The 14,965-nt window shown below is 46.4% G+C and overlaps 1 protein-coding gene across 1 annotated transcript in view; it reads right to left on the bottom strand.

Moving 5' to 3' along the window:
• GREB1 (growth regulating estrogen receptor binding 1) overlaps positions 1-14,965 on the bottom strand; it is an 88,075-nt gene that overhangs the window by 28,418 nt on the left and 44,692 nt on the right. The window contains exons 13-17 of the mRNA XM_023198496.1: positions 13,932-14,129; positions 13,043-13,223; positions 11,049-11,244; positions 9,513-9,649; positions 722-1,061 (exon numbers count right to left, since the gene is read on the bottom strand). Of these exons, the coding sequence (XP_023054264.1) occupies positions 722-1,061; positions 9,513-9,649; positions 11,049-11,244; positions 13,043-13,223; positions 13,932-14,129 (1,052 nt within the window). The remainder of the gene's footprint in view (positions 1-721; positions 1,062-9,512; positions 9,650-11,048; positions 11,245-13,042; positions 13,224-13,931; positions 14,130-14,965) is intronic.

Below are 14,965 nucleotides of genomic sequence, written 5' to 3'. Positions count from 1 at the left end.
TGTGGGGATGGCCCTCACCCCCCACCATCCGGGAGGGGCTGGATGCCAGGCAGGGAACATGGCACTGCCCTGGGCATGGTGGAGGGAGAGGGTGACTTCCCGAAAGAGGAAAGATGCCAAGCTCAGTGCTGCAGAAAATAAGCAGGGCAGCTCAACCTGGAACCTAGCACTTTGGGAGGCTGAGGCAGGAGGATCGCTTGAACTCAGGAGTTTGAGATTAGCCGGGGCAACATAATGAGACCTTGTTTCTCCTAAAAATTTTAAAAATTAGCCAAGTGTGGTGGCACACATCAGTGGTTCCAGCTACTCAGGAGCCTGAGGTGGGAGGATCCCTGGAGCCCAGGAGCTCAAGGCTGCAGTGAGCTGTGATCGCGCCACCGCACTCCAGCCTGGCTCACAGAGTAAGACCCTGTCTCAAAGGGGAAAATAAAGACGCATCAGCTAAACAAAGAAGAGAGGAAATGGATCCCCAGAAAAAAAGAAAGCAGGCTGCTGCTGCCCAGAGGCCTAAAGTCATAAGGCAATGCTACAGGCATATGGGGGTGCTGCTGGGGCGGAGGGCAGGGGTGGGGAATCACAGAGAGGAGGCTGGGGGTGGCTGGGTCTAGACAAGCCACGCTGGCCACGCTGTGGGGTTTGTGCCACTTCCTGCCTCTGGTGGACCCCTCAGCTCTCCCAGGTACCCCCAGGCCCTCTGCCCCTCCCCGTGCACAGAACCTACCCTGAGCTGCTTTACGAAGTGCTTCCCCACAGTGACGCCTGAGCTGGGACTGCCCAGGATGATCTCAAAGTGCTCCTCCAGCGCCAGCCGGGCCCGCACGTGGGCCAGCCGCTCATAGGCAACGGCTGCCAGGGGCGAACAGGGCACCCGCAGCAGGACCATGAGCCCGTGGCCACAGGGACACTGCTTCGGGGAGTTGAGGAGGTTCTGCGTGATCTCCAGCGTCTCCACCGACGTGTAATTCTTCATCTGCGGGAGGCCGCTCACGGCCATCAGGGCGGCCGCATAGTGCTGCACAAGAACAAAGGTCCTGATCACCGCGCTGTGCAGGCGGGGGAACCTGCAAGGAACACAGAGAGACCATGCCTGTGACAGCTGCGCCCGCCAGCCTACTGCTGCCAAGTCACCCAAGACATCCGTCACTCTGGCACAGGCAACTCCTGCATTACACACAGTTGTGCTGCCTTTAGAAGGTGGCTGTGGGAACCTGAATGAGAAGCCTTCTTTAGAAACCAAATTATACAGTCCTTTTTTTTCCAGCTGGGAAACAAAAACATAGGTTTGTTGTTATTGTTTTATGTTTTTCAGCATTTGGCACTTAGTAGCTGCTCAATAAATATCTGTCCGATGAATGAGCTGATGAATAAATGGTATAAATGCCTATTTTGTCTCTATCAGCATAATATGCAGTTCTCTGAGAAGGTGGCAAAGTTGCCCCAGGTTCCTACTAGAAACAGGAGAACCACCAGCAATCAATATGGAAATGCAGCTACCAGAGGCCCTAGTTCTAAAGGCACATCTCTGCGTTCACTTCCATCACAGTGAATTATTAGAAATATAACTAAACATATTTTAATTTGACAGACCAATTACAAATCAGAACATATCCAGCCAAATCAAGAATCCCAGTTTTTGCTCTAGAAACTGTGGTTATTATATGTGTCCCCACACAAGGTGTGGCTGCTCCCACAACCACCTGCTCTCCTAGAGTGGCTCTGACCCATTAGTCAAACAGACCCCAGGGCACCAATGGGAAAGCCCAGGTCCCTGTAGATGACGGTGTTTCTCAACAGGAATAAATAAAGTGGTATCCAGTTTATGCACAATGTTCTTCTGGGTTGATTGAGCTGGAATGGGTCCCCCTAACTCTGGCTTTTTGTAGCAAAGGTAAGGTAGTTTCTCGACCTACAGAAATGAGTACCACACCGTGGCCATGCCACCCTGTAAGTTCTATCAGGGCGGCCAGCTCGCCTTCCTACAGCACCTGATAGCATTTCTGACATTGCGATGATATCCCTGCTCCTGCTTCCTGACCATCCTCCTCCTTTTCTTCATGCTTCCTTCAGCACTTCATCCACTATGCGGGTCACATAAGCTGGAAGCCGGCCTGACAAGCTTCCCATTACAAGTGCCGTCTCAGGAAGGCATAACTGGTCCCCAGACTCTGGCATGAAGGGGACTCAGCAGCCCACAGACTGCTCTACCTACCCCTGGTGCACCGGTCAAATAATGCCCAGGAAACGGACTGCCTGAGGTCAGGAGTTTGAGGCCACCCTGGCCAACATGATAAAACCCTGCCTCTACTAAAAATACAAAAATTAGTCGGGCATGGTGGCACATGCCTGTAATCTCAGCTACTTGGGAGGCTGAGGCAGGAGAATTGCTTGAACTCAGGAGGTGGAGGTTGCAGCAAGCCAAGATCATGATCACCACTGCACTTTGGCCTGGGCCACAGAGCGAGACTCCATCTCGAAATAAATAAATAAATAAATCAATCAATCAATCAATAAATAAATAAATAAATAAAATAAAATAAAATAAAATAAAATAAAATAAAATAAAATAAATACTAACGCTGCCCAGGAAGAAAGAAAGAAAGTGCAGTAGGAAAAGTGGGCTGTGCTCAAAGGACAGAGACTTCTGCTTCTGACAAGATGGAACAACGGGATCAGATTTATCCTCCCATCTGAAACAGCTGAAAAACTGAACACATAAATGAAACAACTGCATTTCAATACATGGAACATCAGGCAGTGAAAGACAGTGATCCTAACGATGTGAGACAAATCAGGTGAGCCCCCCAGCTTCTGCCTACAGTTTCTGGGATGTATTCAGGAAAAGGGAAGCCAGCCAAAGCTCGGTGGTCTCCCTGAGTTGAGGAGAGGTATTGAATTCCAGGAAAGCCAAGGCAGCTAGAGATCACAGGGCAAAGTACCAAAGAGGAGAGATCTGCAGAGGGTCTCCCTAAAGTCTTCAGCTGACATGAGCAGTGCACATGTGTAAGGAAATGACCCAAGGCCAAAACAAGAATCCTTTGGTTGCAAAAGAATTAAAGGGAACAATGTCTCAAGTTCATGTAGGGCTGGGAACAGTTCCTGTTTCCACAGCCAATATGGAACACCTCGGAGTCATGAAACATTATAGAGTACTTACTCAAAGAATTTTGTCTCAGTAACGTTTGGCAAAGTTAGCCCTACATTAAATACTGCTCTGGTCCTGCCTAACAAAGTTTAAAACCAGGACCTGGAAGATTAAACTGTATCTGAGTAACTTAGTTGTATCTCCCCCCCCAAAAAACTCAGTATTTATAGACATACAAATATATCTAGCACCCAACAAGGTAAAATTGACAATGTCGGGCATTCTCTCAAAAGTTACCAGACATGTAAATAAGAAGGCAAATATGGTCCATAATTGTAGGGAAAAGAGAGAGAGATCAGACTATTATTGTGTCTGTAGAAAAGGAAGACCTAAGAAACTCCATTTTGACCTGTATCCTGAACAATTGCTTTGCCCTGAGATGCTGTTAATCTGTAACTTTGCCCCAACCTTGAGCTCACAAAAACATGCGTTGTATAGAATCAAGGTTTAAGGGATCTAGGGCTGCGCAGGATGTGCCTTGCTAACAAAATATTTACAAGCAGTATGCTTGGTAAAAGTCATCGCCATTCTCCAGTCTCGATAAACCAGGGGCACAATGCACTGCAGAAAGCCGCAGGGACCTCTGCCCTGGAAAGCCGGGTATCGTCCAAGGTTTCTCCCCATGTGATAGTCTGAAATATGGCCTCGTGGGATGGGAAAGACCTGACCATCCCCCACTCCGACACCCATGAAGGGTCTGTGCTGAGGAGGATTAGTAAAAAAGGAAAGCCTCTTGCAGCTGAGATAAGAGGAAGGCCTCTGTCTCCTGCCTGCCCCTGGGAACAGAATGTCTCGGTATGAAACCCGATTGTACATTTGCTCCTTTCTGAGATAGGAGAAAAACCGCCCTGTGGCGGGAGGCAAGGCATGTTGGCAGCAATGCTGCTTTGTTATTTTCTTTACTCCACGGAGATGTTTGGGTGGAGAGAAGCATAAATCTGGCCTGCGTGCACATCCAGGCATAGTACCTTCCCTTGAACTTATTTGTGACACAGATTCCTTTGCTCACGTTTTCTTGCTGACTTTCTCCCTAGTATCTACTTGCTCTCCTACCACATTTCTCTTGCTGAGATAGTGAAAATCGTAATCAATAAATACTTAGGGAACTCAGAGACCGGTGCTGGTGCAGGTCCTCCATATGCTAAGTGCCGGTTCCCTGGGCCCACTGTTCTTTCTCTATACTTTGTCTCTGTGTCTTATTTCTTTTCTCAGTCTCTCATCCCACCTGATGAGAAATACCCACAGGTGTGGAGGGGCTGGCCCCCTTCAATAATAAAGGGGTGGGGGGAACAAATTGATTAACAGAAACTGACCCAGGAATGACACAGATGACAGAATTTACAGACAGCAAAATTAAAACAATTATTGTAACTATATTCTGTTTGGTTAAAAATCTAGAGCAAAGACCGAACTTGTTGAATAGAGATATAAAACTCACAAATTAAATTCTAGAGATGAAATCTTCAGTGTTGTAGATAGAAAATAAACTAGACCCGGAATTCTCATGGGAGCTATGATCTTTGTACGTGACCTTGCCCTGCCAGCCACAATAGACTTGTTCAGGTATGGAAACCCAACTCAGGCTAAGCCAGTCTTCTCTTGGAATTTTTCAAACTATAACAAAGAATAAGTCCCCCCCGGAATCTGGAAACCGTGAGGCTCAGCATCAAGCAGTGGTAATGTTTTTCAGTGCACGGAGGAAGGCATTGCACCTGTAGTCCCAGCTATTTGGGAGGCTGAGATGGGGGGATGGCTTGAGCCCACGAGTTTGAGGTTACAATGAGCTATGATCATGCCACCACACTTCAGCCTGGGCAACAGCCCTAAACGATTCTTTCTTTAAAAAATAATAATAGGCCAGGCATGGTGGCTCACATCTGTAATTCCAGCACTTTGGGAGGCCGAGGCGGGCGGATCACGAGATCAGGAGATCGAGACCATCCTGGCCAACATTTAAAACCCTGTCTGTACTAAAAATACAAAAATTAGCTGGGCATGATGGTGCGTGCCTGTAATCCCAGCTACTCAGGAGGCCGAGGCAGGAGAATCGCTTGAATCTGAGAGGCGGAGGTTGCAGTGAGCCAAGATCGTGCCACCGCACTCCAGCCTGGAGACAGAGTGAGACTCCGTCTCAAACAATAATAATAATAATAATAATAATGAAACTAAAATCAAATAGCAATCAATTAAAAGGCAGAGATTGTCACATTTGATAAAAAAGTAAGACTCAACTCTAAGCTGCCTACAAGAAACCAAGTTTAAACACAAAAAGAGAAATATGCTCAAAGTAAAAGGATAAAAAATTATAATCTATAGTAACACTAGTCAAAAGAAAACTAGAATAATTATATTAACATCAGAAGAGATTATAGAGCTATAAATAATATTCTTTGGGTCATTTGAAAATAATAAAGGAGTCAACTTATCAACAGACACTTCACCAAAGATGATACACAAATGGCAGATAAACATAGGAAAAGATGTTCAACATCATTAGTCACTGGAGAAATTAAAATTAAAATTACGAGCTACAGCTTCATACCTATTAGAAAGAATAAAATTTAAAATACGGACCATACCAAGTGCTGACAAAGATGTAAAGCAACTGAAATTCTGATGGGAATGTAAAACGAACCACAGATGACCCTTGAATAACATGGGTTTGAACTGCAAGGGTCCACTTGTATATGGATTTTAAACCAAATGCAAATCAAAAATACAGTATTTTCTAGATGTGAAAACCATGGACATAGAAAGCTGACTTTTGCTTACATGTGGGTTCCAGAGGGCTGACCATGGGACTTGAGTATGCACGGATTTTGGTATGTGGGGGACAGTTCTGGAATTAACCCTCCATGTATACCAAGGGACAGCTATGCTTTGGAAAACAATTTGGCAGCTTGTTAAAAAGTTAAACATACACCTATCAAGTAACCCAGCCATTTCACAACTAGGTGTTTACCCAGGGAAAGTGAAAGGATATGTCTATACAAAGCTTTGTACATGAATATTCATAGCACCTTTATCTGTAACAGCCAAAACTCAAAAACAACCTAAATGCCTCTTAACCAGTAAATAAACAAACTAGTATGGCCATACAATAGTATTCTATTCTAGAACACCAGCAGTGAAAAGGAACAACCTATTGATACATAAAAGAACGTGGATGAATTTCAATATAATTATACAGAGTGAAAGACGCCAGGCCAAAAACAGAGTATATATTGTACAATTCCATTTATATAAAACTCTAGAAAATGCAAACTACATTTCTACAGTGGGAAAAGGACAGGAGGAAGGAATTACAAAGGGGCAGGAGAAAACTTTTTTTCATTACCTTGTGGTGACCATTTTACCAGTCTATACATGAATCAAAATGTAAACTGAATACTTTAAATATACATGGCTGGGCGTGGTGGCTCACGCCTGTAATCCCAACACTTTGTGAGGCTGAGGTGGGTGGATCACGAAGTCAGGAGTTCGAGACCAGCCTGAAAATACATCTCTACTAAAAATACAAAAATTAGCCGGGTGTGGTGGCAGGCGCCTGGAATCCCAGCTACTTGGGAGGCTGAGGCAGGAGAATTGCTTGAACCCAGGAGGCAGAGGTTGCAGTGAGCTGAGACTACACCATTGCACTCCAGCCTGGGCGACAGAGTGAGACTGTGTCCCCCCCCCAAAAAAAGAAAGAAGAAAGAAAAGAAAAAGAAAAAGAAAAGAAAAGATGTACGGTTTACTGGCTGTCAGTTATTCCCCATTAAAGCTGCCGTGTAAAAAAAAAAAAAAAAAAAAAAAAAGATAAGCATTGGAAAGAGGCTCTGGTGCCGGCTCCAGACAGCACCCCCAGGTAAGGCACAGAAATGTACCTTAGCTGTGGCCCAGTTAAGCCTCTGTGGTGGGTACTGAAGGAAAGAGCTTCCACAGACAATACATTAGAACAAAAACAGGAGTTGTCAAAGGTCTAGATCTTTTGGTTTTAAGTTACAGTTGGTTTGTGTCCAACTGACAGTCCTATAAGCAGTTTCCCAGCCGTATGCTGGCGTTTATGACACATGGAGGACTAACAGTCTGGCCACACACACGGTGGCAAGAGGCAGAACCCCATGTTCTAACCTTTATCTCCTTCCGTTCAAATGACCAGTTTCAAGGGCATTCTCCAGACAAACGATTCCTAGTGAAGGCAGTACGGTATGGTGGAAAGATGTCAAACCTGTCTGCCGTCCATGTTGCCACCAACAGGCTGCATGAGCTCAGGCAAATCACCGTCCCACTCCGGGCTTCAGTTCCCACAATGATAAAACGAGGTGATTGGGCCAAATAATTCCTAGAAGTTCCTATGATTCTTCATACTTCAACATTCCAGGGTTTGACAGTCTCTTCTCACCCAGTGAGACACACGATTGAATCTCTGCAACGCGTCGAGTTTAGCAGAGGGGGAGGGAGAAGACAGGAGGATGAGGGTGACAGTGGTGGAGGTGCTGGTGCTCGCAGCCAACAGGAGCATGTAATGTGTGTCAGGCCCTGTTTCCAATGCTTTACGTGTATGAATCCATGTAATCCGTACAGTATCTCTATGATGTAGCTGTTATCATCCCCAAAGAAAATGGAGAAACTCTCAGAGTCTCACAGCTGGTTAATGGCAGATTCAGGATTCAAACCCAGGAAGGATGATTTTGGAGCCTGAGCTCTCAGCATGCAACTGTTACTGACTGTGCACACGTACATTATCTCAGGAAATTCTAAGAAGCCACTAGGAAGGTGGGTTTGTTCTACAGGTGAGGGTACAGAAGTTTAGACAGGTTAGATGATTTGCCAAGGTTAAAACGAACAGAGGGCAAACCAAGATGTACTGGCATGGTGGTCACAGCCTATCCTTTACTAGCTGTGAGCTTTTGGTCAGTATGGCTTGGTGGCTACGTGGGTTTGGAGCCAAGGAAGCAAGGTTGGGGTCCAGTTTCACTATAAACCCCCCATGTGACTTTGGACAAGTGGCCTAACTTCTCTAAGTCTCAGTTTCTTCATCTGAAAAAGGCGGATAACAGTATTTCCTATCTCACTGTGTCACTGTGAGGATTATTTTAGGTAATAAATATAGAGCACTGAGCCCAGTGTCTACAACATACTAAACACACCACGTGTGCTCACCGCCTGAGGAGAAGCAGAGGAAGGGCAAAGGCCGGTTTTCTTGCCTCTGAAATCTTGGAGGGCTACTTCATGCAGCAAGTTGATGAGAGCTCAGCTGTCGACCCATGTGCTGGAGAACTGACCTGATTAACTTCTATCAGTATCACAGAACTGAAGAGTATCTAAGATATTTAGTTTCTCCAAGAATGTTCTGGGAAATTCTAGTCCCATGAGCTACTGGACACATCTCTAGCCTTCTGGAGAATTATAGCATGCATGGATGTGCTGAAGGCTCCAAGAACTCTCGTGGAAAAGAAGTCCTTTCCTTAAATGTTTCTCAGACACGTTTGACCATGGAACCCCTTTACGCTTAACAGCTATTAGTATCCAGCCAAAGCAGTATACCTTGGAACATAGCTTGAGAAGGATATGTCTAATTTCATCCCTTGTCTGCAAATGAGAAGAATGAGGTTCAATAAGAAAAGCGGGTAGAGACCAGTTGATGCTGACAATCAGTGGTATTTTGTTCAGTGGCATTTTGCTTTGCATTAGATCGTCTATAAAACTTGGCCTGGCTTTACCATCAATAAACCATGCAGTACCTGGCAATCACTTAGCCTGTCTGAGCCTCAGTTTCATCTATAAAATGAGGTCTGTTGCAACAGGGTTAACAGGGCTGGCTGTGCAGTCAGAGTGACTCTGGGTTCTCACCCAGTTCCGTCACTTGCTAGACACGTGGCCTGAGAAAGCTATCGGGCCTCTCCAAGCCTCAGCATCTTCATTTGCAAAGTATGGATAACAGTAGCAACTGGCTCAGAGAGGCAGTGAGGATCAAATCAGATAATGACAGTAAAGTCCATGGAAGAGTCAACGACACAAAATAAACATTCAATAAATGATACGCATCAGAAATAAAAACAAAGCAGACTGTGATCATCAATGCAGTTTCTTTTAAAGCTTTGTTCTCTTCCTCCCATTTTCCTACTGTCCATTGGTTCGAAAACATCATTCCACATTCCAGCATATTTCTGCTCACTGTCCTCTCTAAAATTTTCTAGAGCAACAGCATGACAAAGATATCACTGACCCAAAGGGATTCAAACACAGGAGAAGAAAAAACCAGGGTACATTTCATGGAGAAACTGAGTCACCCAGGAAGGAAAGGTCTCCCTTCCTGGCTAAACGCACCTCAACTTCCCCTTTAAGCTACTGAGCACTTCTAGTAACTGAGAAGAGAAACAAGTACCTTTTTCCTAATGCAGTGACCATGGCTTCAAAGGAGCTGTCGTATCTGAGCAAGGGAAGGCTGTGCCCTGAAAGGGTGGATTCAATAAACTCCGACAGCCCGAAGTACTTCTTATTTTCATGATATAAGTCCACTCCCTAAAACAAAGAAGAGCATCGGTCACTCCAACATTGCATTTGCGGGGACGGCCAGAGGTTCACATGCCAGGCCTGCGGATGACCTGGGTTGGCAACTTCATCTAAATCGTGCCTACTGTGCAGCGGCTTGAATGGCATTTTATAAACTTATTCCACCTGCAGAAGCAGAGCAAAGAACCTGCCATACTTTAAAATGGTGTGTCCCCATCGCTCAGGAGTTTTCCATTCATTCGGTCCCAATGTCTTTACCAAGAAGAAAACCAGCCTTATCTTATTTTAACACCTAGATGTCTTTGTTAAATTTGCTTCTTTCTACAATCTTAAGCTGGTTTTAGGAATAAGCAAATCAATTATCTTGCATTCAGTTGCTACTAAAAATCAGTAGATGAAGAAAACATTTATCTAGCCAATTTTACTCACACAGACATAAAATTCCAAAGTTGGGGGAATTTGTTGAAAACACAAAGGCAAGAAAACTGTACCCCTAAACAGCACAGTGGTTAAGGGCTGAGCCAAGGTGCCAGTGGCCTGGGTCATATCCCAGCTCCACGACTTTCTAGCTGCCTGGCCTGAGGCAAGTGGCCCAACTCTCTCTGTCTCATGTTCCCCATTTGTAGATGAGAACTCATCCTCGCACCTGCCTCTTGCATGAGCTTGCAGCAGGAAGCACTTTGGGCAGGGCCTCCCTGGCTCACGGGAAGTACCTTACGAACAATGGCTATTGCCACCACGGATTCTCGGTCCACAGGACAAAAGCCAGGTATTTTTTTAAAGTTCCTCAGAGGATTGCAAGGCACTCCAAATAAGTCTCATCTTCTACCTTTACTTATTCCTGTGTAACTAACTACAAACCACCCAGAATTCTCAAATTACCAGAATTGTTTTAGTCTTCTATTTTGATGAGAAAATGCCAGGTGATAAGCTAAAACCTCACCACGTTTTGAGGATATGTGTTTAGTTTGAGGAAGGAGATTCTGCATCTCACTACTCAAGGATGCAGGCATAGGAAAACAGGAACCTTCCTAAGGCTCCTAGAGACATTGAGCATCGCTCTGTATGGAGCCCAAAGTCCCCAACCCCCAAGGGCTCTACCTTCAATATCTCCATTCAGTGCCATAGAACAAACATTCCGAATGCTGCTCAGAAAGCTGCAGTCACCAGAGGAAATGTCACACAAACTGCATTACATCTTCCGAGATGAGGAGGCCAACTGGCATATTGCAGGAAGGTTTCCAAAAAGACCAAGAAGGATTTACACCTAACTCTGGGTTAAACCAAAGATCCAAGGAGCTGGAACCCATTATCCTCGACCACATTGGTCAAGGCTTTTACTAAATGTAATTTCTGCAAACCCAAGTGTCATTGCTACACAAGGGCCCAGCAGCCCCGTGGCACTCACATTACTGCAGGAGGCGGGCCAGTGGATCTCATTGTAGGGGCTGATGAGGGTGTGCTGTGTCTGCAGTGCGTACGGGAAGGAGGTCACGTGAAGTGTCACAATGTTAGGGGCCTCCTTCACCTCCCTGCAGTTGAGCAATCGGTCCACCAATCCCACCGACGGGTCACTTTGAGAATAGAGGTTATGAACGGCGCTACTGAGGGAGGAAGAGACACAATCGGTTGAATTACTATATTGTTTTCTAATTGTGCAAGGGTGAAGCAGTTGAATAAATGTATAACTAACCCCCGACTTTGCCAACAATTGAAGATTATGGCGCTGCCCATGACTAGGAATAGAGAAAAAATGGCTGGAGTTCAGGTAGCTGTCAGGGACTCTCCCGAGACTCATTACTCAGGAAAAATGTGCCTGGCGGGGGACGGTAGTCAGAGAGGATTTCTTATAAGACACACACTCCTTCTATCCCAATCAGTGATGTGTCCCTGAGAATGTTCCGTGAATCATTTGTTCCTCTTTGCACCCATCTGATTGTGTACTTACCTCCTTACAAAGTCCTTCTGACCTTGAAATGATCGGGAAAAAAAATAAAAGAGTAAATTCTATAGTCAGTTTAAAAGGCAGCAGGAGAGGATTGGGAAGCATTTTGGACAAGGGGTCTAGGAGACAGGCCCAGCTCTGCACTTCTCTGTGGGACAAAGGCCTTCGCATTCTCTCCTGTAAGTCTAGGGGATTTAAAAAAAAAATCAGTGCTTAACCCTTTGGATGGCAGGAGGCCACTTTGAGAAACCTACTCCCAAAATGAATAGTCACAATATAGCTCTTTCTATAATTTCGGAATGTTCCAATCTCCCCCAAGCCCATACATGAATTCTGGATTGTAAACCCATTACGAGGTGATCCTTCAGGTCCTGACCAGCCCTAACTAGCTATCTGTGGATCTGTGACAATCAAAGGTTTTCTCCATGACCTGGTCCAGGAGCCCCCTCCTTCCTCATCTACATCAGAGGAAATGTCTGAGCGTACAACTCCTAGGCCAGTCTCACGGAGATGACCAATCCTGCTAAACCACCAGAAATCCTGCCAGACGCTTGGCTTGGCCCATCTGAAATTCATCTGTGTTTATGTTGATTTTAACACAGTGAGTAAAATCACCCCTTAAGAAGGGCAGACACTGGCTGGGTGCGGTGGCTCACACCTGTAATCCCAGCGCTTTGGGAGGCCGAGTCAGGTGGATCACGAGGTCAGGAGATCGAGACCATCCTGGCTAACACAGTAAAACTCCATCTCTATTAAAAATACAAAAACAAACAAACAAAAAAATACAAAAAACAAACAAACAAAAAAATACAAAAACAAAACTAGCCAGGCATGGTGACGGGCGCCTGTAGTCCCAGCTACTTGGGAGACTAAGGCAGGAGAATGGCATGAACCCGGGAGGCTGAGCTTGCAGTGAGCCAAGATCGCGCCACTGCACTCCAGCCTGGGCAACACAGCGAGACTCTGTCTCAAAAAAAAAAAAAAAAGAAAGGCAGGCATCAGTGATGACCCATGGTACTGGAGCCCACAGAGCCTCTTTCAGGGAAGGGCTAGGCTGAGCTACTCCTGCTAGGACCCTCCACACCCCACACCAGCATGGCTCCTTGGGGCTGAGTGGACTGTGAAAGAAACACATCAGGCAACAGGCTATGATTCGAGGGCCTTGGCTCTGCCACTAACACCCTCCCACTCCACCCCACCCTGTGACTCTGGGAGACACGCTCCCCTTCTCCAGCCATCAGATTCCACCACGGTAAATTTCAGAGGTGGCACTAGAGAATCCCTGAGATAACTTCCAGCTCAAGATTGTGGAAAACATCCACGGCACCTGCTTACAAACACCAAGCCCAAACGTCATCCATCTTTTCAGGATTTGTACCCTCAACCCCCAGGAACATCCACATATACCGTTTCAAGGAAGGAAAACGTCAACCTGTCATATATCAAGTCAATCTAACCTCACAAGATCCCAGTGCGCATGGTCATGGATGAGGACAAAAAGTGTGTGCGGGTTTTGGAAGGAGTTTTGCAGAAAAGCCTTAAATTTTGTCTGTGCCTCCGCGTCTAGCTTCAGGACATACTGTTCCACCCTCTGCTTCGTCATGTGCTCTTTCTCCAGACCAAGCTCCAGTAAAACCCCTGCAACACAATGAAAATACATCAGTAACTCCAAACATGCCCCCTAGTTTCCATTCACTCAACAGACACCTGATGAGCGACTCCTATACAGCAGGTCCTGAGCTAGACTCAGAGATGCGAGAGTAGGGAAAGGGACGGAAAAAACTCCCACACAGGTTACAGCTGCGTAACTGTCCTGCCCAGGAGCTGGGGTGCAGGCAAGCCTTGGTTGTGTGTACAGCAGCCCTCCCTAGAGGCACCGGCTTCATGAAGCAGCTGATCCCAAGCGTGGTAAGACAGAGGAAACCGAAAAGTCCTGCCAGCAGCAAAATCCCTCTCTCAATCTGAACGCCACAGGACTACACATTATGCCACTAAAGAGTAAGTCTTTTCAGTGAAGACACCGGACATCTGTGTACTCTGTGGTTAAATATGATATCCTTGAAAGTACAAGGATATCAGTGATGCTAGATAGCAACACATGGTTAGGTCACTAGTCTGAGTGGGACATGGTGAAAGTTCAAGTTTCGGCTCTACCTTCAGCAGATCCTAAAACCTTGGGCAAGTCACTGTCTCTGAACGTAGGTTTCACAATCTATAAAACAAGGGCAACGATACTTGCCCTATCCACTCTATAGCAAAGAACAGTGTCAACACCCAAACACGGATTTTGGCAGATCAAAGCTTCTCCACACAGGCCACGTGACTTCTCCCCGAAACATCCCATACCTGAATGCCACACGTGGAACAGAGTCTGCTGGTAGGTCACTTCTGAGGGCGGAATGCAAATGAGAAAGTCCACCTTCTCAAAGGATCCCAGGTCCAGATTTTGGGTGCTGGAATCCGCAATGGAACACACGTGGGAGAGGAGCTTCTGCGCCACTGCCAGCTGGAAGGGCCGGATGCTGTGTGGCTCCAGGTGGTAACCTGGAACCAGAGCCCCAGGATGCCAGGTGAGCCCCAGGGCACATGGCTACTGCCAGGCCCTTGGCCAGAGAATCAGTGACTGGTCCAGGGGAGACAGCCCCATGCACAAAGCGATGAGGGAAAGGGGAATAACTCTCGTTTATCAAGTTCCTGCTCTCAGCTAAGCAGTGGCAGGTGTGGGGGTAGCGATCATTTTATGCACCATCCTTCACTTAATAATAAATACAAGAACCAAGCACTTGGGGAGCACAGCAGAGGCAGTGGCCTCTTCTGCTTAGAGGGGACAAGGAGCCCATCCCAGGGGAGGTGACACTGAGACTGGACTTTGGAAGAGGACTGCAAGCTCTCCAGAAAAGAAAACTAACGATGGTCATTTAGAACTCCGTATGAATAGAAAACATCAGCCACAGACTCGGAGGCAGGAAATGAGCATCGAGAAATCTACCATTTCGGAAACAGTGATGGATGTGTCATTCAAGATTACATGAGAGTGTCATGATTAAAGACTGAATTTTAAATTAGGCATCAGGTCTACTGTGACTCTAAAAAGATGTCCTGTCTTGTGGATGTGCCCCTGACATTGCTACCTCCAATCTGAGCCCTTGGATTCTGCCCCTCAGGCCAGACCCAGGCCCTCGCCAGTGCCCTCTCATCGTCCACCGAGCACACATGAGTCCTCTGTCCCCTCAGCACCCACTTAGCACACTTTTGCCCACTGTCCTCTCTCACAGTGCACACCTGTGCCCACTGGCGCCTCTCACTGCACACAGCTATGCCCACTGCTCCGTGTCACTGTGCACACCTGTGCCCCCGCCCCCTCACTGTGCACACCTGTG

The sequence above is a fragment of the Piliocolobus tephrosceles genome, chromosome 15 (genome assembly GCF_002776525.5).
Source record: "Piliocolobus tephrosceles isolate RC106 chromosome 15, ASM277652v3, whole genome shotgun sequence".
NCBI lineage: Eukaryota > Metazoa > Chordata > Mammalia > Primates > Cercopithecidae > Piliocolobus > Piliocolobus tephrosceles.
This window is presented reverse-complemented; position numbering and strand designations above follow the sequence as displayed.